Source organism: Ptychodera flava, chromosome 17 (genome assembly GCF_041260155.1).
Source record: "Ptychodera flava strain L36383 chromosome 17, AS_Pfla_20210202, whole genome shotgun sequence".
NCBI classification, from domain to species: Eukaryota; Metazoa; Hemichordata; class Enteropneusta; family Ptychoderidae; genus Ptychodera; species Ptychodera flava.
In genome coordinates, this window is record NC_091944.1 from 31,399,469 (window position 1) to 31,422,308 (window position 22,840).

Here is a 22,840-nt window from a genome sequence, read left to right on the forward strand (position 1 = left end):
TTAATGCCCCATGGCTTAATAGCTTCTATTATAAATAAGGGTTTGGTATAGTGTTTAGCACTAGGAAACTATCAAGAAGAAACTGTTAAGTCCTTCGACATTCATTTTTAGCTCATATTTGGTATTGATATAAATACCAAAAAGAGCTTATATGGTGAGTCTATGGCGTCTGCATGTCTGTATGTCTGTATGTAGGTATGTATATGCGGATGTATGTCCGTCACACGCAAAGGCTCCCATACCGCCAAAGCTACCATCTCAGTATTTGGTGTACAGGTAGATGCAGGGGTTGAGATGTTACGTTGTTTCAGTGTCAAAAATATGCAAATGAGGTCAGAAAAAGGGAAAATCCTGCAAATGTGCAGGAGTGGTGGCAATAACTGAAACAGCACACACATCTGAGTAAGAGGTTTTTGACCTTTAACCTATTTTTATGCAGGGTACCTATTATGTGCGAGAGTGGTGGCAGTAACTGAAACAGCTTATTATTCATTTCCTGTGATTGTTTATGAACTGTGACATATTAACAGACCTGCTCAAACCATGGATGTCTATTTTTGTACATCCATGGTTGAAACATTCTCTGCTATGCATGTTGCTAAAGTTGACCTCCAGTACCTAAAGTTTCGGACGTTATTTACTTTTGTCATTCTTGTTTTTCTGGTTTAAATATTTCTTGTTGTTTTTCTGGTTGTGCAAAAATCATTGTCATAACATCAACGTAGAATTTTCCTGCACTGAACAGATAGAAACAACACTTATTGTTGATCTTTGGTATGTACCAATTCTGATCAAATGTGAGCGACACCGTATAATTGCGGTATTTTTAAAATTTTAATTTATCTATATATGACGACTGTTAATGATTGTTAGTCTTCTTAATAATATATTCTCTTTCTGAGTATAACATTTGATTCATCTGTACGGCATTTTCGTAATTTGTATTGGTGTTTAACACTGTACAGTGTCAAAACATGTAATCTGTAATGTTTACTGTTAAAAAAAGACGTGTTCAAAATCTTTAGTTTTTAATTTAGACTGAACCCCCTTCTTATGGATGGGTGCATCTTTATAAGATCCCCTAGATGACAGGCAAGAAGTCATCACACATAACAGCAAAAATACAATAAACACAACAAAGCTAAAAAACGGAAAAAATGAATTCAAACTTAGCACTATTGCAAACAATGTCAGATTCATAAAAACTTTATGGACACACAAACTCAAAAAAATCTGAAAACTGCATGCTTTAGCAAAGGCTTACAATTAATCCAAACACAGAATCCAACTATTACACAATACAAACAAGTACATCTTGAGTCATTTTTCCAAGTGTCATTTTTCCAGATGTACATGCTTGTATCGTGTAACAGTTGGATTCTGTTGGGCTGATGAGTTGTTTGAATTCATTTTAAGCCTTTCCTAAGCATGCAATTTTCAATTTTTTGTGAGTTTATGTGTTGATCAAGTTTTTAAGAGTCTGACATTTTTTGCATCAGAATTTTATTGCAAAACAAAATAGTTGTTTTGTTATATAGCATTTAAAAAACAATGTGAAAATTTCAGAAATTTGACCCAGCAAGACTAGAGTTATATTCTTTGCAAATCTTGAAATTCGGATAAAAGGGAAGCAGAAAATAGAGTGGTTTGCATAAATTTGCATAAATTACCCCTTCTATATAATGCAACTTACGACTGCTTGCCAAGCTAAAAGATGAGCCTAACCAATTTTTGATCTTGGGTTAACAAATTAATCAAATTGGATGAATATTTGCAAAAAAAATATTTTGAGCAAAATACGCTACATTGGGTGCAGTGCCTTCTTAACAGTTTTTTCTTGATATTCCGGTTGCTAAAATCTCTACAGAACCTTATTTATATAAGAAGCTATTTGGTCATTAATTTGGCAGCCATATTTAATTTCTGAAACTTATCAAAGTGTCTTTTAAAAACATTGAACCGCAAAAGGTGTTTCTTCATGCTCAAGAAATATATTTAAACTTCAAAATGGCTGAAATAGATTGTTCAATACATGATATATGACAGAAAATGTCTTTTGTGGGTATATTGGCCGCCCTATTGGATTTATGCAAATTAACGAAGTGCCAAGGCAAATCATTGCACCTCAAAAATCGTTTGTCCATGCAAAAGAAATTTACTTTTAACTTTGAAATCACAGAAATAGCTTGTTTAACCCTTTGACTGCTGTTATTATTTACACAAAAAGTTTAATGCAATATTTTACCAATTTCTGTGAACTTTTCTGTACGTTTTTTCATAATTTTTGACCAAATGGATATCATTTTCCAGGAGCCACATTTTTTTTTCAAAATTTTGGCAAAAAAGCAGAAAAATTGACTGTGATACATTTTATATAGTTGACAATAATAGACTTTAGCGCCAAAAGGGTTAATACGTGGTATATGACAGAAAATGTCTTTCGTATGTATGTTGGTAACCCTATTGGATTTATGCAAATTAACGAAATACCTAAGTATGCAAATCATTGCATCTCGAAAATTGTTTGTCCATGCCAAAGAAATATACTTTTAACTTTGAAATCACAGAAATGGCTTGCTTAACCCTTTGACTGCTGTAATTCTTTACACAAAAATTTTTATGCAATATTTTACCAATTTCTGCGAACTTTTCTGTAGGTTTTTTCATAATTTTTGACCAAATGGATACCATTTTTCATCAGCTACATTTTTTTATCAAAATTTTGGCAAACAGCAGAAAAAATGACTGTGGTACATTTTATAAAGCTGACAAATATAGACCTTGGCGCCCAAAGCGTTAATACGTGGTATATGACAGAAAATGTCTTTTGTAGGTATGTTGGCCACCATATTGGATTTATGCAAATTAACAAATTACCTATTCAAATCATTGCATCTCGAAAATCATTTGTCCATGCCTAAGAAATATACTTTTAACTTTAAAATCACTGAAATAGCTTGTTTAGTACGTGGTATATGACCGAAAATGTCTTTTGTAGGAATGTTGGCCGCCATATTGGAATTATGCAAATTACGAGGGCCTATATGAAACATTATACCTCCAAAATGATTCCCTGAGCCTAATAACTAGTGTCAGACTTTGAAATCACTAAAATAGCTTGTTTAATATGTGATATATGGCCAATTATGCTATTTTGTCGGATGGCTGGCAACCATATTTGATTTATGCAAATTAGACATATTTCCCCAAGGTGGATTCGAGTAAACTTTTAATATGTTGTTCTGGGTACCTCACTAAAATGCATTCTGAAGAAAAAAATTCTGTTGCAATTTGTGGTGGGTTAGGTGCCAAAATCTCGTAGATTGACTGGACTACATAGTGGTAGGTTCATTGTGTGCTGATTGCAGGGAACAAAGGTTACACGTATTACCATTCATGTGACGAAATAAAATTCGTAGCATTATAGGAAGAAGTCCGATGTACAATCTCCTAAAACCTACGGCAGAACTATAGTAGAGAACCTCTCCCTCTTGTGACGGCCAATGTGGCATAGGGAATTGCAAGTGAACTCGTCCAAGATTTTTCGAAGTCCAGCGAACTAAAATGACAGCCCAAACTGTTGTCTCTGAGCTCACCAGGAAAGCAGGCTTGTTCCTGCGTGCAGACGTTGTACTGGTAGCCATAACAGTTGCATTCACGGTCACCGCTTTAGTTAAGATGGTTCGGTTACTACGTCAAATGAAGGAGCATGAACGAGTGTTCAAAGATTTCGGTGCCCCTCCAGCGCATTGGTTCTTTGGTCACGTGATTGCGGTAAGTCTGTCGACAAGAGCTCCACTTCACCACAGTCCCCTGTGATCTATTCCGCTCTTGGACTATGCGTCCCATTGATGGGTGTACATATGCCTCAGAAAACCTTCTCAGGCATATGTACACACGTCTATGGGACGCATAGTCCAAGAGCGGAATAGATCACAGGGGACTGTGACTTCACCAACGCGAGAAAGAATATTCTTTCTCGCGTTGGTTTCATTTAATTTGTCTAAAACCGGGGTCGAATATATGCATGGTCACCCATTCATTCACTATCTTTCAACATGTCAAACAATATAAATAGTGTCTCGTATCAAACAAAATTCATGAAAAATGGCCGACTTTGTCCCTTTGAGGGTTCAAAGTCTAATCTTGGCCATCCAAGATGTTGTCATCCGATGTTTATAAATGTTTAGATTCTATCATCCGATGTTTGTAAATAATGATATTATTTTTCACCGTGTCAAGTCGCCAACGCACGAAATTGTGTAGTCTATTACGTCACCGTTGCGCTTTTTGCGATAATTGATTTGACATCAAAGATCGACCAATCTTCGTCGTCCGGTTGTTCAATTCATTTTATATCCCTAGCATAATATATGGGCTATCAAAATAAAAGTGTGGCTAAAGTTCAGCACTGGTAGCAGAGGGCGTACCAAAGTGGATTGAACGACAAAAAGGGATTGAACTGTGTGAGTGCGGGTACATACGTATGTAAATGATCTCTACAACCCGTATAGTGTCCACGTCACATATACACAGTGTATCGATCAATGTCGACGAAGACGATGGCTTTACAGGGAAGTATGGAAAGCCTCAGCTGTCTTAAGTTTACAGATAGTAGTATATTAGGAGGGTACATAATTATTTTATAAGGAAAGACAATTATTTTATGTTCCGATACTATATTTTTATGTGCATCAGGCATTACTTCATGAGCAAACATTAAGATATTATGTACATACAGTATTATTTAAGGTCAATTTACTATTATTTTATGTTCAAACACTACAATATTATGTGTGTACAGAATTATTTTATTTGCAAACATTAAGATATTTTGTGCTTCAAGCATTATTTTATGTTCAAACATTATATTTATATGTGTCTATAGTATTGTTTTATTTGCAAACATTAAGATGTTATGTGCTTCAAGCATTATTTTAGGTCAATTTACTATTATTTTATGCTTAAACATGATATTATGTGTCTAAAGTATTATTTTATTTGCAAACATTAAGATGTTATGTGCTTCAAGTATTATTTTATGTCAATTTACTATTATTTTATGCTCAAACATGATGATATTATGTGTCTAAAGTATTACTTTATTTGCAAACATTAAGATGTTATGTGCTTCAAGTATTATTTTAGGTCAATTTACTATTATTTTATGCTCAAACATTATGATATTATGTATCTAAAGTATTATTTTATTTGCAAACATTAAGATGTTATGTGCTTCAAGTATTATTTTAGGTCAATTTACTATTATTTTATGCTCAAACATTATGATATTATGTATCTATAGTATTATTTTATTTGCAAACATTAAGATGTTATGTGCTTCAAGTATTATTTTATGTCAATGTACTATTATGTTATGTTCAAACTTTACGATGTTATGTGCATAAAGAAATATTTATTGTGCAAATACTATGACTTTATGTGCACATAGCATTATATTCTATGAAAAATAATAATATTATGTATTTACAATATTATTCTATCAGCAAATGCTACGTATTATGTGTGTAGCGATTATTTTATTAGGTTTGGTCATGGTGTTATGGCGTTACGTTAGTATGTTATGACCTTTCTTTATTATTTTATGAGCTCGCACTTTTCAACCAATAGAGGGCACACTATATGGGGGTCAATATTGTCACTTCACAACTTTGCATGGGATGTTCAAGTTGAATGCGACCTGTTAGTTAACCCTGATCAAGTCCAACTAGAGTGACACCTGGACGACATCAGGGACTGAAACGCAAAAGAAATAAATGCACTTGAACAGGTCATTTCGTATGTCTTGCCGATCGCTGTATAAGTGGAAACACTGATTTTTAAAATGCACATGCATGTAGTCTAACTCAGTTCCACTATAAAGGTACGATCCAGTGTACAGAAACATATTCTGTGTAAGGTGGCAGTGAGGGTCCCCCCCCCCCCCCCCGCCGGCCAGGCCAGGTCGAGTAGGAGTGCTGCTGCTGTGAGCGCAGAAGCGCTGGGCGCGAGCCCGCTTGAAGCCACTGCAGGTGCAGATCTAGCCCTAGGAGTATGGCGAGAGTGTCCGGCTTTGGCTACGCCACCTTCCAACTGGGAGGCGGCGTAGCTATTGGAGGATGGTAGCTATTTGGGGATGGGGGGGGGGGGGGTGGTAGCTTTTTTTCGGCAAGCATTTTGTCCACACTGAATAAGGCTACATGTGCATTAAATCAGTGTTTCCACTTAGTGACACAGCGATCGGCGAGACATACAAAACGACTGGTCCAAGTGCATTTATTTCATTCAGCCCTAGCTCTGCATGGCAGGGTTGTGTGTTATCAGCGTTATACGGCCTCCCAAATCTGCTCGAAAACGAAGAGCAATGCAAGTTTTGGATTCAAAATCGGCTGTTTTCGGCGGAGAAACTGCCCGCCGTATTTCTGAGGAGGACCAGCGGTTTTTTTCTATATCGGTCTGCAGGGCTGTGGTGGGAGGCCGTATAACGCTGGAAAACACACAGCACTGCTATGCAGAGCTAATTCAGCCCCTCATTGATGTTGTCCAGGTGTCACTCCAGTTAGCCTTGCTCGGGGTTATCTAAGGCTGCGTTCACAAAAAATGGTGGGGGGAGGCTGGAGGAATTCAGGGGGAATTCAAACTTTTGGGGTAGTAGAGGGGGGTCTTGAAAATTTTGCTCTGCCTGTAGGGAGGACCTGAAAATTTTTGGTTCCCTTTTACGTTTTACATATTCCAAGTTTTTGTACGTAATTCAATGAAAAAAGAATACCATTCTCTGTGTCATCCAATGGTTGTAATGTTTGTAATAGTTTAACAAAATCTAGAACCATTTTGTCACATTTCATGACTTATCTAATCATGTAGAGGTGGGCATTTGAACTTTTTTGGGGGTATTGAGGGGGGTCGGAAAAAAAATTTCAGCCGCGATTCCTCCAGCCCCCAAATCATTATTTGTGAACGCAGCGTGACAGGTCACATTCAACTTGAACATCCCATGCAAAGTTGTGAAGTACTCAGATTGACCGCTATATAGTGTGCCCTCTAGTGGTTGAAAAGTGCGAGCTCATAAAATAATAAAGAAAGGTCATAACATACTAACGTAACGCCATAACACCATGACCAAACCAAATAAAATAATGATACACACATAATACATAGCATTTCTTGTTAAAATAGTATTGTGAATACATAATATTATTATTTTTCATACAAGATAATGCTATATGCACATAAAGTCATAGTAGTTGCACAATAAATATTTTTGTGCACATAACATCGTAAAGTTTGAACATAACATAATAGCTACATTGATCTAAAATAATACTTGAAGCACATAATATCTTAATGTTTGCAAATAAAATAATACTTTAGACACATAATATCATAATGTTTGAGCATAAAATAATAGTAAATTGACCTAAAATAATGCTTGAAGCACATAACATCTTAATGTTTGCAAATAAAATAATACTATAGATACATAATATCATAATGTTTGAGCATAAAATAATAGTAAATTGACCTAAAATAATACTTGAAGCACATAACATCTTAATGTTTGCAAATAAAATTATACTATAGACACATAATAGCATAATGTTTGAACATAAAATAATACTTGAAGCACAAAATATCTTAATGTTTGCAAATGGAATTCTACCGTAGACACATATTATAGAGTTTGAACATGAAATAAATGGTAAATTAACCAAAAATAATACTTAAAGCACATAATATCGTAATGTTTGCAAATAAATTAATACTGTACACACATAATATTATAGTGTTTGAACATAAAATAATAGTAAATTGACCTTAAATAATACTGTATGTCAGATTGTTCTTTTTACTGTAGTTTTACGGCGGAGATGAAGGGTTTGACCGACAGGCGGCGACCAGCACGAAATACAACTATGCTTACAAGTATTGGATAGGAGCGTTTACCTGTGGGGTGAATGTGACACATCCCGACAGTGTCAAAGTGTTGTTAGCAACCTCAGGTAAGGCTTTAAAGAACACATGGAAGATCCAACGGATGGAAATCACGTTTTCACATTCATAGACCGTAGACCACCCGTAACTGAGGTTTGTTTACATCAAGGAACTTAATCTTGGGAACTGCATCAGCCTCGACGCCCTCTTCTTTGAACCGTTCTAGATTTTACAATATGCAACCTCACATTTTTGTCTTGCTAGTGTTACCAAGAATCAGTAACAACTCTGCTATATACGATCACAACACAATAAGAGCATGGACTTTGGGCAACATTTGGCTTGACCTCACATCGGATAGCTGATAGGGATATATCCGAGGTTAGGGACCGTTCACTTTTTAGGGCGGGGCAAAATCCAGGGGGGGGGGTCATTGTAATTTTGGAATCTGTAAAGGGGGAGGGGTCACTGGTAGGAAAGGGGGGGTCACCACATTTTCAAAAACATAATACCTACAATAAAGTTCACTTTATGCCATGGCCATGATCGAACCCTCTTTCCCGGCGGGCCACCTTCGGCGGCCCACTACAATAAATTGACTTTATGTAATGGCCCATGACCCTCTTAACGGTCGGACGCCTTTGGTGGCCCACTCCAATTAGGTTTACTTCATGCAATGGCCATGATCGACCCTCTTTACCGGCGGGCCACCTTCGGCAGCCCACTACAATAAATAAAGGTTAACTTCATGCAATGGCCAGGATCGACGTGTGGCCCATGACCCTCTTTACCGGCAGGCCCGGACTTTGCCAACCCTCTACAATAAGCAGCGGGCTGCCTTCGGCGGCCAACTCATATTACAGTAGTATCTGGTTAAGTGCCTATCTCATCTTCGAAAGATCATTTACATACTCGCAACCCTGAATGGTAGCACTGAGACAAAAAGGGAATTTGCATAACACTGTGATGGACATAAGTTGTTTATGGAAATGAAGTTAAAAATTGCCTTACAGTTGTCTTAATTAAACAGACGTTTGCATGTATGTGGCTGAGAAGTTTGTGCACTGGCATCTCTGCTACACGGATAAAGTGCGCCGCGTACCGGAGTTCGAATCAAAACTGTGCGGGTAAACTTGACATATGGGTTTTGGTTATTTTTCAGCCGTGGGGGGGGGGGGGTCCATCAATTTTTTTGTCTGACAAAGGGGGGTCATCTTTTTTTCACGAAAAATGCAGGGGGTCTATATTTTTTTGAACACCGGCGACAAGATTTGGCCCCCCAGGCCGTAAAAACTGAACGGTCCCTTACGTCACGCGAGGCACAACAAAATGCACATCTCTCATATGGACTTCACCTTTGACCTAGCTCTGCATGGCAGGGCTGTGTGTTACCGGCGTGGTGGGAGGCCGTATAACGCCGGTAACACACAGCCCTGCCATGCAGAGCTACCTTTGACCCTGTCAAATCGGACTTAAGAAATAGATAGCCCTAACGATGGATTATTCTTACGAATCTTAGCGTCAGAGTCACTCTGAATTTTCGTTGTAGCTTTTGTGGTCATAAGAAGGTTATCATTATATTGCATTGACACATTGAACAACAGGTTGTATGTTTTACCATAGACCCTCGAGAAATACACTCGAGGGTCTATGGTTTTACGGACGAATTTACCCGAGTTCGTTGGTGTACATGCGCCACATGCAGTTTATACCTGGCGACAATAGCAGACTCCATTTTCACAATCACCTTCCACATATCTCAGTCACTGATAGCGAGCAAATCTGTCACTGGACTCTAGGCCGTAGCAATGTAAATTCCTGGAGATATACAGCACTCCCCTCCTCAAAATGTCCAAGCAAATGCGATCCTTGTATCTTGTTAATAGTAAACATTGCACACAGGTAGTGAGTATTACATCAACACCATTCAGTATTGACAAAACAGTAACCATTTATAATACAACACGGTAATTTCTGAATTTCTTTTCATAGAAAGTTTTTGAAAATCAGGATTCAAAGATTCCGATCCTTTAATTCTTACACTGTTTAGCTTTCTAGACATACTGGAAATATTAACATTGAATGTCCGAATTCTACCACGTAGTTTTGTTTCTATTTTGTTCTTTCTGCAGAGCCAAAAGCCGCGTTTGTTTACGACACACTACGTCCATGGCTTGGCGATGGCTTGTTGCTAAGTAACGGAAAGAAGTGGTCAAGAAACAGAAGATTGTTGACCCCTGGATTTCACTTTGATATCCTGAAACCTTACGTCAGTGTTTTCAGTGAGTCCACCAAAATCATGCTTGTAAGTTGTAAAACATGTTCTAAATCCGCAGGCATTTTTTATTCATTCTTTATTAAATATTATTTATGTGTGTCAGTCTAACAGAAATAAAGTGCCATGATCGATAATGAGAACACTGAACCGAGTTTGACAGATTACGACGTCATCGTTGACGTCAATTCTGGTGGCGAGGAAGAGTACGACGACAAATGATGGAGGTGGTGGTGATGAAGATGATTGGGTTCGAAGAACTCGTATTACGAACAGACACCGAACACTTGATTGGAATGACATATTTCTAGGATACAAGCTACATTATCATTCACTCAGCAATGAAACTATATAATTAAACACTCGAAATAATTGTTATCGACAGTTTTATGCCGAAAGGGACAATAGGATAACTTTGGGTGATATTAAAATAGAGGCACTCCCACTTGGTAACATTTTTAAAAAACATTTTTTTAATGCCAACGGTCGATATTTGACGTGGCGACTGCGCGCGGATCGCGAGATATCGATAAAACCGTGTCATTTCCCGAGCGTATTTTTCACACCCCGAAGTTTTACGATCGTTGTAATTTTGACTCGAAATCCCCCGAGGGTTGTTTTTGTGCTGATTGATGATATTCTAGGGAGCCTACAATAAGTTCGAACGACGCATTTAATTTACTTCCCACTGCAAAGACTTTATATACAGCATTATGCCTTTACCTCAGGTAAGTTTTTAAAAACTTCTCCTTAGTTTTTGTCGTTTTCATTATTCTAAATTGGTTGTATTATATTTTTAACGAATACCACATAAACATCAGTTTTTACATATTAGCCGCCTCCGATGACTACATTTTGTCGTCTGCCACACAGTACGCCGCGCGTGTGGTATGCGCGCGTGGCATGCGTCTATGCATATCACGCGGCGGCCGCTATGTATCAACCGCACGTAACTGTGCTAGTCACCCTTGCCAATTCTGGTGGAATCAGCAAAAATTGTTTTTCGTTTATACTCTTAGTCAGTAAGACTCAGCTTTCTCCCACAGGCCATGACCGATCACCGACGCCAGTGGTACTGTGGCGTACAGCAGCGCCAGCGTAGACTCGTACTCCATAGCTTAGTTGACAATGGCCCCAGTGCCGAACGTTCGATGTTCGGAAGCTGAATTTAGGTGGGCCATCGGAATTCAAACTGTTACTTTTTTGAAGACATGTTTTTATCGATATATCGCGATCCGTGCGCAGTCGCCTCGTCAAATATCGACCGTTGGCATTAAAAAAATATGTTTTAAAAATGTTACCAAGTGTAAGTGCCACTTTAAAGTGTGATCGAGCCACTTTTTTTTTTTTAATTTAGTCATTGTGAGATAAATACGTGTCAAGAAAAATCAGTGAAAAAACTACATAGGCACAGGGGGACAAGGCATTATTAGCCATAGCAAGAGTGAAAAAAGTTATAGATTTATGATTATAAATACACTTAATAAAAAATTAATTTTTCTATCATTATTTCGTACTTAAAAAAGTACCTACTGCACTCAAATCCTGAATGACGATTAGTATCCATGCCAAATTCGCGCAGTTGTATTTCAGACCCTCGGAAATATGGTCAATATAGGTACAGCTGTAGCATGCACAATCACTTGAGGCGCCGTCACAGTATTACCTTGGCACTGACCGCGCATCAAGTTACAAATGCATGAATTTTGCATAAATACTGATCATCAATCAGGATGATAGTGCAGTAGGGTACTTTTGCAACTATGCAATAATGACAGATATATTTTTTTTATCAAGAATATTCATAATCATAAATTTATGAACAACAGGGTCTTTACTACTACTGCATGAATTTGTTTTGGATACTAATCGTCATTCAGGGTTCGTTTGAGAGCACTTTTGTAAGTGTACAATAATGATAGAAATATTTATTTTTATAAACAGTACTCATAATCATAATTTTACACTCTTGCTGTAACTAATAACGCCTTGGCCTCGTGTAACATAAGCAATTATACTAGTTTTAACTGTTCTTGTTATGGGCCATTTGAAACGTTTGTTAGGAAATATATTCTTTTATTACGTCACTTTACGTACACAGTCTTACTGTAGCTATTGAAAGGTTTTGTATTACGTCACTATATAGCCTTCCTGTAGATACTCGGACAATATACCTTTTAAGATTTCAGCTTTGAGACACCGCTTCCTATCACTGTTTATTCTACCAATCAGGCATTCCATCTGCTAAAGACAATGTTTAATCCATCATGTGCCTTTCCCGTGACTCATAGACCCTTTTCCCGCCAAAACTGCTTTATCAACGGGAAACCCCGCCTTCTTAAATCAAAGACCTTCAACAGAGACACTCACGTCACGCCACTACGATGTTACGCTGTGTCTCACCAAGATAATATGCTTCACTGTGTATAGCCACTATTATTAGTTCAGTTACCTGCCTAGGCATTCATACTCGACACATAATTTTTGGTGCCAATTCTGGGATTGCGAGACTTCCTACAACATCACAGCCTGAACTCCTGAAGCATGCTTTCGACGATGCCAGTCAAGGGAAAACAAGCCTCATTCGGATCTACCCAACCCAAGGAACTTTCACCCCCGGAATTTCAAAGATCAGCAAGACGCGATCGGATAGCAGTACTTCTGAAGAAAGCGGACAACATATTCTCCAAGGAAAATCCCACAAGTGAGGAAATGGAAGAACTTTCCAAAGTCATCAACAACATTTCGAACAAGCTAGAAATCATCAAGAAACTGGACGGAGAGATTTCAATGAAGATCGAAGACGACGAAACACTTGATCTAGAGTTACATGCAGCAGACGACTATGAAGATCATATCACCAGTAAGTTGACCGTCTATCGGAAATTTATCGGAAAGCACAATGACGAGCCGTGTAGTTCGAATACGTCGTTGCTACTAGCGCCAACTCCTCCGCCAGGTACCAAACATAGGTCAAATAATCTACCCAAACTAACTCTTGAATTTAAATTCAACGGTGAAATCATGGAATGGCCAAGCTTTTACGAAAACTTTCTAGCGTTCGTCCATGAAGACGCCTCGCTAAATGACGTAGAACGATTTCTCACCTTGAAAGCAAGCCTCGTCGGTCCTCCCGCCTCGCTACTCGACGGAATGCAATCGCATAAAGATTACGCAGACGCGATAGAACTCTTACGTGAACGATATGGTCAACCTGAAGACATACGCAGAGCTTGCGTTAAAGCTTTTTACAAATTAGAAAGCCCCGCTTACACTCTCGACAGTTTGACTATATTTCACAATCAGTTACTATCGTACGTTACTCTACTGGACAGCTTAAAGGTTCCAGAAGAAAGATACGAATGGGTGTTCTTAATCATAGTGTTGGAAAAACTTCCGCCCGATCTTTTAATGGTGATTCAACGTCCACTAGGCGAGAACAACCAATTTGAAACTTTAAAACAACTCTGCCACGCTATCAACTCCGAGATAATGTTTATGTTTTCTTATAATCGTGCAGCTGCCGAATGGGACGAATCAATTCAGTCTTCAACGCCTAATACCGCCGCCTCTTACGCAAGTCCCGCGAAAAACTCAGCCGCGCGTCACACTACTCAAAGGAAAGAAAAATGTTGCGCTTTTTGCAGAGGATCACACCATCCGAACGATTGCACTGTGGTCATCGATTCTTCAAGACGATACACCATTGTCAAACAGAACAGGCTGTGTTTCAATTGCCTCGGGAAACACAAAGTCAGCGACTGTAAGTCTAAAGTAAAATGCCGCAAATGTGACAGGAAGCATCACACTTCACTGTGCAAATAGTCTATGGATCCAATCTGCGCATGTACTCAACTACAGAACATATAAATAGCAGAATACTTAACTGCCTTACGTGAACATCACAGCATCCAGGGTAAAGCGGACAATGACATTCGAATTGGTGATGTTGTGCTTGCACATAGCGACATCCTAAGTCCAACCAACTTCGAATTAGCCACCATAGAAAAGCTACACAACGGAAAGGATGGCGTCATTCGTTCTAATGGACACAGAAATCGTCCAATCATCGAGCTGTACCCACAGGAAATCAACACCAACATAACACAACAAGCTACACAGAACGGCGATCACGAATACTCAACAGGTAACCAGGCAACCAGCAGCGAGAGGCCACCAACTAGTACTGCATCCGCCATCGCCCATCGCAGAATTCAGATGTGTGAACTCTTGTTGCTGAACTCGTATATATCGATGTATACACTATATATAGAACCTCTTTACTAAATATTTTCCATAGAATAGAATATAGATTCTTTCTCTCATTTATTGCACGTTTCACTGATAAATTTACTATTTAGTATTTTACTCGTTTCAAAGAGATTTCGCAAATCATTCGGTACACTTCTCTCTTTGCCGCAGGGGAGAAAGTTAGGAAATGCATTCTTGTATTACGTCACTACCAGTACATTGTCTTACTAGAGATACTCGGATAACATTCCTTCTACGATTTCGGCACTACAAACCAGAGATTCCATCCGCTAAGACAACATGTTTAATCGATCTTGAGCCTGTCTCGTGATCCATAGACATTTTCTCCGCCAAAACTGCTTCATCACTGGGAAACATCGCCTTACCAAATCAGAGATAACTTATTTCTCAGTGCCTCCAACAGAGACACTTCACGTCACTGACTCTATACACGGTATCTCACCCAAGTGTTATGCTTCACTGTATTAGCCACTGTCTGTTGTTAGTTAAGTAATAAAGTAGTCATCTTTAGTATTAGAAGACATCGTTTCCCGACTGCTTTTTCAGACCTGGTAATATTCTACACACATTATCACTTTTCTCTTGATTTTAGATTATTTTGTTCGGCAAAATTGGGTCTCGAGCTCATGTGCCCTACGACTAGAGATGTATTGATTTCATTCATTATTTTACAGGTTCAAGAAATCTATCACCTGTCTTGCATCGCAAACAATTATAAAAAAATGTCAAATTGTGAAATATTTTAATCAACTTTTTTTCATTTATGCATATGTTGATGACTTTTTGTTGTGCATTATATCGATGAAAAAATAGGGATTACCGGACTGTCTTCTGTATGATTTGAAGACGCCAATATGAAGATGCATTGCAACATGGCATATATTCCTATGAGCAATACCGCTTACCGGAAAGTTAGTAAGTTTTAGGGTGTGAAGATTGAATCTTTCATTTCTGCGAGATGTAAATAATTACGTCATATATGCGCATGCGTACTTCTAACAATATCCATTCATCGTATTATTATTATTCTGACGACGTATCAAGTGGCTCGATCACCAACAAACCATTCAAAAGGTAAAAAGCTATATGAGTATGTATTATTTTCATTTTCTCTAGGATAAGTGGGCCAGCATGGACCACAGCAAATCAATCGAAGTTCAAAACTCAGTTAGCCTCATGACGCTGGACACTTTACTGAAATGCGCCTTCAGTTATAAAAGCAACTGTCAAACAGCAAAGTGAGTGATTTTTCCTCTTAATGTGTTTAGTTCGAAACTTTATAACGCCTACTTTCTGAACGAGATATATCATTTTGCAGTTGAACGATCGGGAATCCATAACACGAGAAAAGTTTCATCGATTTGTATCTAGAAATGTGGCGATTGTTGTCTTTCTGAGCGAGAGACTGTACATGTGGTTGACTCGAAGACTCTTCAAGTCCGTTGTTTATTCAGCCCCGTTATACGAATGTTTCTAGCAGATGATACAGATATTTACAGCACTAACGTTGGATGTTAGAGTTCCTCCTGTCATGACTTCTTGAATTCAGGGCGGCAGTTGGACAACAAAAATACAGCTATATAAATGCGTGTTGAGGGGACGATACATGGTTTATAGATTACATGTACATAATATTACAATATTATGGTCAGTTACCATACATTAGATGGTTTTTGTTTCATTCTAGTGAAGATCTATACATCAAATCCGTTTATCGGATCGCTGAACTCTTAGAACTGCGCTTCCAGTTTCCACCCTACTTGATTGACTGGCTCTTCAACCACAGTCACCATGGCTACCAGTTCAAGAAGGCGTGTGACTTTGTTCACAATAAGGCCAAACATGTTATTGCCGATAGACGGAGGAGTTTGCAGTTTGAGAAGGCAGGCGAGAAGGCGCTGGATAACAAAAGAAGATACTTGGATTTCTTGGATATTCTGCTCTCTACCAAGGTAGATCACACTCAACAAATAAGCAAAGGGTGGACCATTTGATATCCTGAGGGAGGGGGTCTGGACAATTAAAAAAGATTCCCAGCAAATGTCAACGAAAAAATAAGCCAGAGAAGACTTGACAAAACAAAGGTGGGAGAGTGGACAAAATTATGTACAATGGATCAGCTAAAAAAAAAATAATGCTACCTCATCAATCTTCAAGACCCCCAGGATATCAAATGGTCCACCCTGAAGCAAACTCTTGTAATAATCAGGCAGACACACTAAAGCACGCTTTCTTTTTACGCTTGCCTTTCTTCTGTCAGTTTCGTCGACAGTCGCCTGTGATTAGATATATCAGCAAGATGGCCCAAATGACTCCAAAAAGGTGTCCGGAGTACACCTGACCATGAGCGGCTGTAGCCCATCTGTCACTATCAGATCGAGTGATTTGTATTGATTTAAGAAGGAAGGCATTAAATGCTGATTTTGGAATTTTTGTGGAATACCTATGTCTGCAGATTGTACGTGTGTGTGCATGAACGTATTCTTGGAATAATATTGATATCGAGGCGCTCTCTCTCTGTCTCCCTGTCTCTGTCCCTGTCTGTCTGTCTGTCTGTCTGTCTGTCTGTCTGTCTGTCTGTCTGTCTGTCTGTCTGTCTGTCTGTCTGTCTGTCTCTCTCTCTCTGCGCGCATGACCAGGATGAAGATGGCAATGGTCTGACAGATGCAGAGATTCGGGATGAAGTTGACACATTTATGTTTGAAGGTCACGACACCACAGCCAGTGGGATCTCCTGGATTTTGTACAACCTTGCCAGACATCCCGAGTACCAGGATAAATGTAGGGAAGAGATCGATGAGCTGATGGAGGGTAAAGAAGAGAAAGTCTTTGAATGGTAAGGGGGGGGGGGGCAGTGAAGTCCGCTGTGATGTTGAAATAGCTCGGTAGGCAAACTCAGAGAGAGAGATTGGTGTGAAGCTACTGGATTTTTCCCTCAATGTAGGGTGACACGAGCTTTTATATTCATGTATAAGTGAATAAATGAAACCAGGCAAGCTTTGTATAACAACATAATATCTCCATACAATATGAACAATGTTAGTCACGCAAAACCTGGCTAAAATGGACAGAGGCATCATATTCAAGATGTCTAAGAGCAGCTGCGAAAAGAGGGGCAGGACAAATGATATTAAAAATAGTAGCGAGCACAACTGAAAAAGCTGTAAGGCTGAAACAAGATATAAATTGCGTGAATTAGTAATAAATAATAGATAAAGTAAATTTTCTATCTCTACTGTAAAGTATCATCGATGGAACCAATAAGGTCCGATCTATGAAAATCAAATTGTAAATTTCGACCTCGAAAACACATAAAATCGGCGATTTCCGTCCATCTGAAGCTCTATGGCGTTCACAGTAGGCTTATATAGCAGAGATTTTAATATCGGTGATAGCAGCCATTGATTCCATGACCTTTGACACCATTTCCAGGGATGATCTCAGCAAGATACCGTACACCACCATGTGTATCAAAGAGAGCCTCCGTCTCCACCCTCCCGTGCCTTACATTGCTAGACAGTTAACCAAACCGATGGTCTTACCAGACGGACGTACAGTACCAGCAGGTGAGAGATGCTGTACCATGACTCTATTACTCTCTCTAAGAAGTGAATTCCGTTGCACGGTATCAATTGACACGTTCAATAATGATTCTCAACCTAAAGAATATACTACATTTCATCTTGTTACACATTTTCTGATTTGGGATGTATTGACATCATACGGCTGTATGCGGTACATAACTGTCATCTTTAACACCTTTTGATGGCGATAAAGAGATGTATTCAGGAAAGAAATGTTTCATTTAGGTTGTGGAGAGTTTAAACACATTGATCCAAATTTCCTTTCATATATTTCAAGCATCCCTAATAATCACAATGAAGATGTGTAAAGACGTCTGTTGGTGAAAAGGCAAAGCGAGTTTGCAAGTTATTAATGTTAACAGACTACTTTTAACTTGTTTTCCAATAGCGAGGGCATGTCAGTCATGATGTGGTTGAAATCTTTTCCGATGTGTAGTACTAGTCGGACAAGATGGACACCAGCGCCATTGAGACAAGAAAACTTTTAACACAAAAGTCTTGATGATAACGTTCTTTAATTTGTTATTACTATAGGCCATATAGCCAGTGTCAATATATTTGCTTGCCACCACAACGGTAATATCTGGCCTAATCCAGGGGTTTATGATCCGGAAAGATTCTCCCCTGAAAACATGAAGGATAGATCGCCTCATGCCTTTGTACCGTTTTCGGCTGGACCAAGGTGAGAAACTGCGTCGCTTGGTATGTAATTTTCAGGTCGTGACTTCCTCTTCGGATTTATGTAACGTTACAATGTCAAGTACATGTAAATTTTTAATAATATTCTACAAAGAAACGCCAAAGACATCACACGTGAAGACAATTGCTAGTATACCGTCAATGTTTTCACCGTCAAATAATTTGCATCTTTCAATCATTTTATGAGACCTTCCTCTCAGTCAGAGTTGGCGGACAGACAGTCTTGCACCAGACCTTCAGCAGAAAGTTTTTCTATTATGTACATAACGAAATCATTCGCTAATTGGAATAATTGTACATGTAAACCTCTTTCTCATAAATTTTGAATGCGCTGACTGTCGAACTCTCATAATTATCCAATTGTTCTCTGATCTACCAACTATGAGGGTTCATTTTAAGGCTCTTGGCATAAGAAAGTTTAGTTTTTTGAAAACCGAAGATTTTATTTTTCCCTATAGAAGCAACAGAGGTACAGGAGCTATTTTGAATTTCAAATATTGGTGAATGCTATGGAATTTGTTTCTAATTCGCCAAACTTTGCACCGCGATCCCTGATTTTTATTTTCGATTCGGAAAGACAATAGTTGAAAGTTTCGTGGAGGGATATCTGAGCAAAAGTTTGAGTCTTACGCTTTCGAGATGCGTACTATCCGTTCAAATAATCTCACATGTTTCATGTTCTGTGTATGATGTCCTTTTTTATTGAAAATAGTATTTCTTGTACATTCACAGGAACTGCATCGGCCAGAACTTTGCCATGAATGAGTTAAAGGTTTCCGTTGCCATGACAATTCATAGATTTGAATTAGCTGTTGACGAAAGCAAACCGCCAAGCCGTGTGTGTCAGTTGGTACTGCGGTCCACCAATGGTATTCACCTGTATATCAAACCAAGGAAAACCAAGTTTAAATAAAAATATAAAATAATTTTAAACTTTTCAAGTGCATGCGAATATTCTAAAATCATTATCTATGAATATTGTAGATAGCCACAGTGAAGAGAGTGCAGTCACAATTCCATTTACAAGTTGAACGTGTTGTCTTGAATAAGTTTGTAGCGATGATTTACATGATATCTTACTTTGGTATTTCCTGACATATACTTTGGTATTTCCTGACATATACCTCAACCAGGTTACCAACAAACCTGAGCTCTTTCTCGGTTTCTTTGATGGGTGAGTGATTTAGGCAGACAGCTATATATAAATGACATGTACCAGGGATATATTCCTTGAAAAGTCTGTCACAAGAAATTTTTTCAACAAGACATAATGAATTTTACGAAATTTATAGAACCTGTTGATTTTCAACGCCACTCTTTGAAGAGCACCCACACACAAATGTGTCTCATCTGAAAAGAATGCAAATAGTGGAAATAAATATTATTTTAGGTCGTCTATTTGTTCATTGTTGCTGTACCTCAACCAATCTGAAAAATACACGTCACGATGACATTATCCGCTGTATAGCAACCGAGGCAGTATGTTGTGTGTGTGTGTGTGTGTGTGTGTGTGTGTGTGTGTGTGTGTGAGAGAGAGAGAGAGAGAGAGAGAGAGAGAGAGAGAGAGAGAGAGAGAGAGAGAGACACGGGGGATGAAAATTTTAAAATTCAGATTTGTAACATTTCTTTTACGAACATGAAATAAACCCCCAATTAATGACAGCAAGACTTTTATTAGATGGCGAGTTTTATTGAAATGAAATGAAATAACAAGAACACATTTGCAAGGTGGAAGTAAATGTGACAGAGTTTGTTATGTAAATAAGTTCAAAATCTGCGAAGAAGGCGACCAATTCTGCAGAACAATGCCCTCACTCGGCCTACCTCGTATTTGAAAACGAAGTGATCACAGCTCTACATACACCAAGACGTTTCTGATACTTTGCATTTATAGTATTTCAATTTCATTTTATTCTAGTGAAAATGATATTCCATGACTTGAAATAAGAAATCGATAAAATTGAGAATAGTCAAGTACATTAGTAAGTCTGAAAATGTGCTAGCTATAGTAGCGGTAAAAATATTCCAAAAAGGCAATTAATTATTAATGATGTCATTTGTAACGGAATTATGATATCAGGAGAAAGACGTTAATTGTTCGGGGAAATTGCAGATTATCTCATGTCGACATGGACGTTATTTATTGGAGGGCCACTGTAAAGGTCTTGTTAAAATTCTGTGTTGTCTGACTCTCTCACTCGTTATTTTGTTGTTTTCAACTGATTAAAATCTTTCTCTTTCCCTGGTTTTCTTTTTTTTCTTAGTACCTCGCACATAATTGCTCTTTCCATTGTCCCTTTAGTCGACAGATTTCGATTATATTCTTGACTGAGTTTCCATAAGGGTATACATTTATGCAAAGCTTACATACTATGTATAGCCCAGACTCATGAACACTGCACTGAACATCGATCTGCCACAAAAGTAACAGAACGTAAGTATGCGTGGTGATGGCGTACGCCTGGACTTGGATGCAAATACTTATTCATTAATAAACTTTTCATTTATTATTTATCTTTTTATTTATTCATGAGTACACAACTGGCACTTTTAGACAGCACTAAAAATAATTTTATCTCTAGAAAGGAATATTATTTGTTTTTAATGCTCACCTTTGAAAGTTTTACAGGACAATTAGCTGGTACTTGTGATTTTTTCACTATATTTGTATTGAGCGCCAGTCTGTACAAGTTTAGACTGTATTTTTTATTGTTGACAAGTGAACTCTGGTCCGGTCTATTGTCAGTGAACTTGCAACCTATAGACACTGTGTTGACAAACTAATGGGGTTAAGTTTCAACATACATTGTGTAATGGAAGAAGAACTTGCCATTGACATGCAAAACAGTGGTGAAAGAAATGATCAAACGTTACGGCAACTGGTCCTGTAATATGGTTTCCCCTCTAGATTGTACCACACTCCTCTTTTTGTCAACGTCAGCGTGTGTCCAGTGCAAGACGAAAGTTCATTCAATGATGGAAACTTGTCGCGACAGAAAACCGACCCTGATCTCTAATTACAATGGCAGAGATATTAGAATATATGAAATGTGCTGAAGTTGGACGTTTCAACATCGCCCTTTATAATGTCTGTGTGTAGCCTGTATTCAAGATCGACGTGTCAACGTAACTTTGCAAAGTTTAGGATGAAGATAAGCTTAACATTGATGACAATACAAAAAAGCTGTGATCGAAAAAGCATTCAATCTGCGCTACAGCTTCATATTAAAATCTTCAATTTGCAGCAGAAATTCAGTTTTGTGATAATCATTGATTGCTGTGTTTTTTTAGCCGAAGAATTCATTATTTCAAATGATCACATCTGTAAAATAAACAGAGTGATAGGCGTGTGTTCTGACATACCAGAATACAGGGACCTAATTCAGGGGTTGAGAATGTTAAAAATACCGTCAAGGACAGTGTACTCACATTCGGTTTGAATTGGTAAATTCAAGAAATATTTAAACCAGAAAGACAAGAATGACAAAAGCAAATAAGGTCTGCAACTTAGGTACTGGAGGTCATCTTTAGGAACATGCATATCAACTTCTATTGCAATGGGACAAGCAGATCCTAAACACACAAGCAAATGTCAACAAAAAAATAGCGAGAGAAGCTCGACAAAAAGAAAAGATGGGAGAGTGGGGAAAAAATAAAGAGTGGGAAAAAATGTACAAGGGATCTGGTAAAAAGTAATGCTACATTAATCTTCTAGCCCCTACCCCTCCTGAATATCAAATGTTCCACCCCTTGGTTGACCATGTTTACATAAGATCAGCTGGCAGGAAATGTATTTACAACCTTGGGGATGTTTTAATTAATGCTATGAGTGCTATCATTCGAATGTAAACAGCACTTAAATCAGTTACAGATAGTGAAATGCCTTCCACTTGGGGGGGGGGGATAACAACATCTGGAATTATCCTGGATCCAAATTTCTCATCAGTTCTTGTGTGTCTTACATGCAAAAAATGCAAAAATTGGTTCACAATGAAAAATATTACCTCAGCTTCGTTTTCTGGATCAAATTTTACTACAAATTGATATTAAATATGACAAAATTTATGTTCACAGCCTT

The 22,840-nt window shown here is 38.2% G+C and overlaps 1 protein-coding gene across 1 annotated transcript; it reads left to right on the top strand.

Moving 5' to 3' along the window:
* The first annotated feature begins 3,355 nt into the window (after positions 1–3,355).
* On the top strand, positions 3,356–20,160 carry LOC139116059 (cytochrome P450 4B1-like). The gene is made up of 9 exons (XM_070678567.1): positions 3,356–3,774; positions 7,856–8,000; positions 10,065–10,237; positions 15,596–15,717; positions 16,167–16,431; positions 17,119–17,315; positions 17,912–18,045; positions 18,598–18,745; positions 19,495–20,160. Exons 1-9 carry the CDS (start codon positions 3,565–3,567, stop codon positions 19,673–19,675), a joined length of 1,575 nt encoding a protein of 524 aa, XP_070534668.1. The 5' UTR covers positions 3,356–3,564; the 3' UTR covers positions 19,676–20,160.
* The last annotated feature ends 2,680 nt before the right edge of the window (positions 20,161–22,840 follow it).

Bases quoted from the DNA above. Each gene is read 5' to 3' on its own strand.
- LOC139116059 (XM_070678567.1), top strand. From the start codon at position 3,565: ATGACAGCCCAAACTGTTGTCTCTGAGCTCACCAGGAAAGCAGGCTTG. The intron at 15,718-16,166 runs GTGAGTGATTTT...GTTTCATTCTAG, and splicing joins AGCAACTGTCAAACAGCAAA to TGAAGATCTATACATCAAAT. The intron at 17,316-17,911 runs GTAAGGGGGGGG...CACCATTTCCAG, and splicing joins GAAGAGAAAGTCTTTGAATG to GGATGATCTCAGCAAGATAC.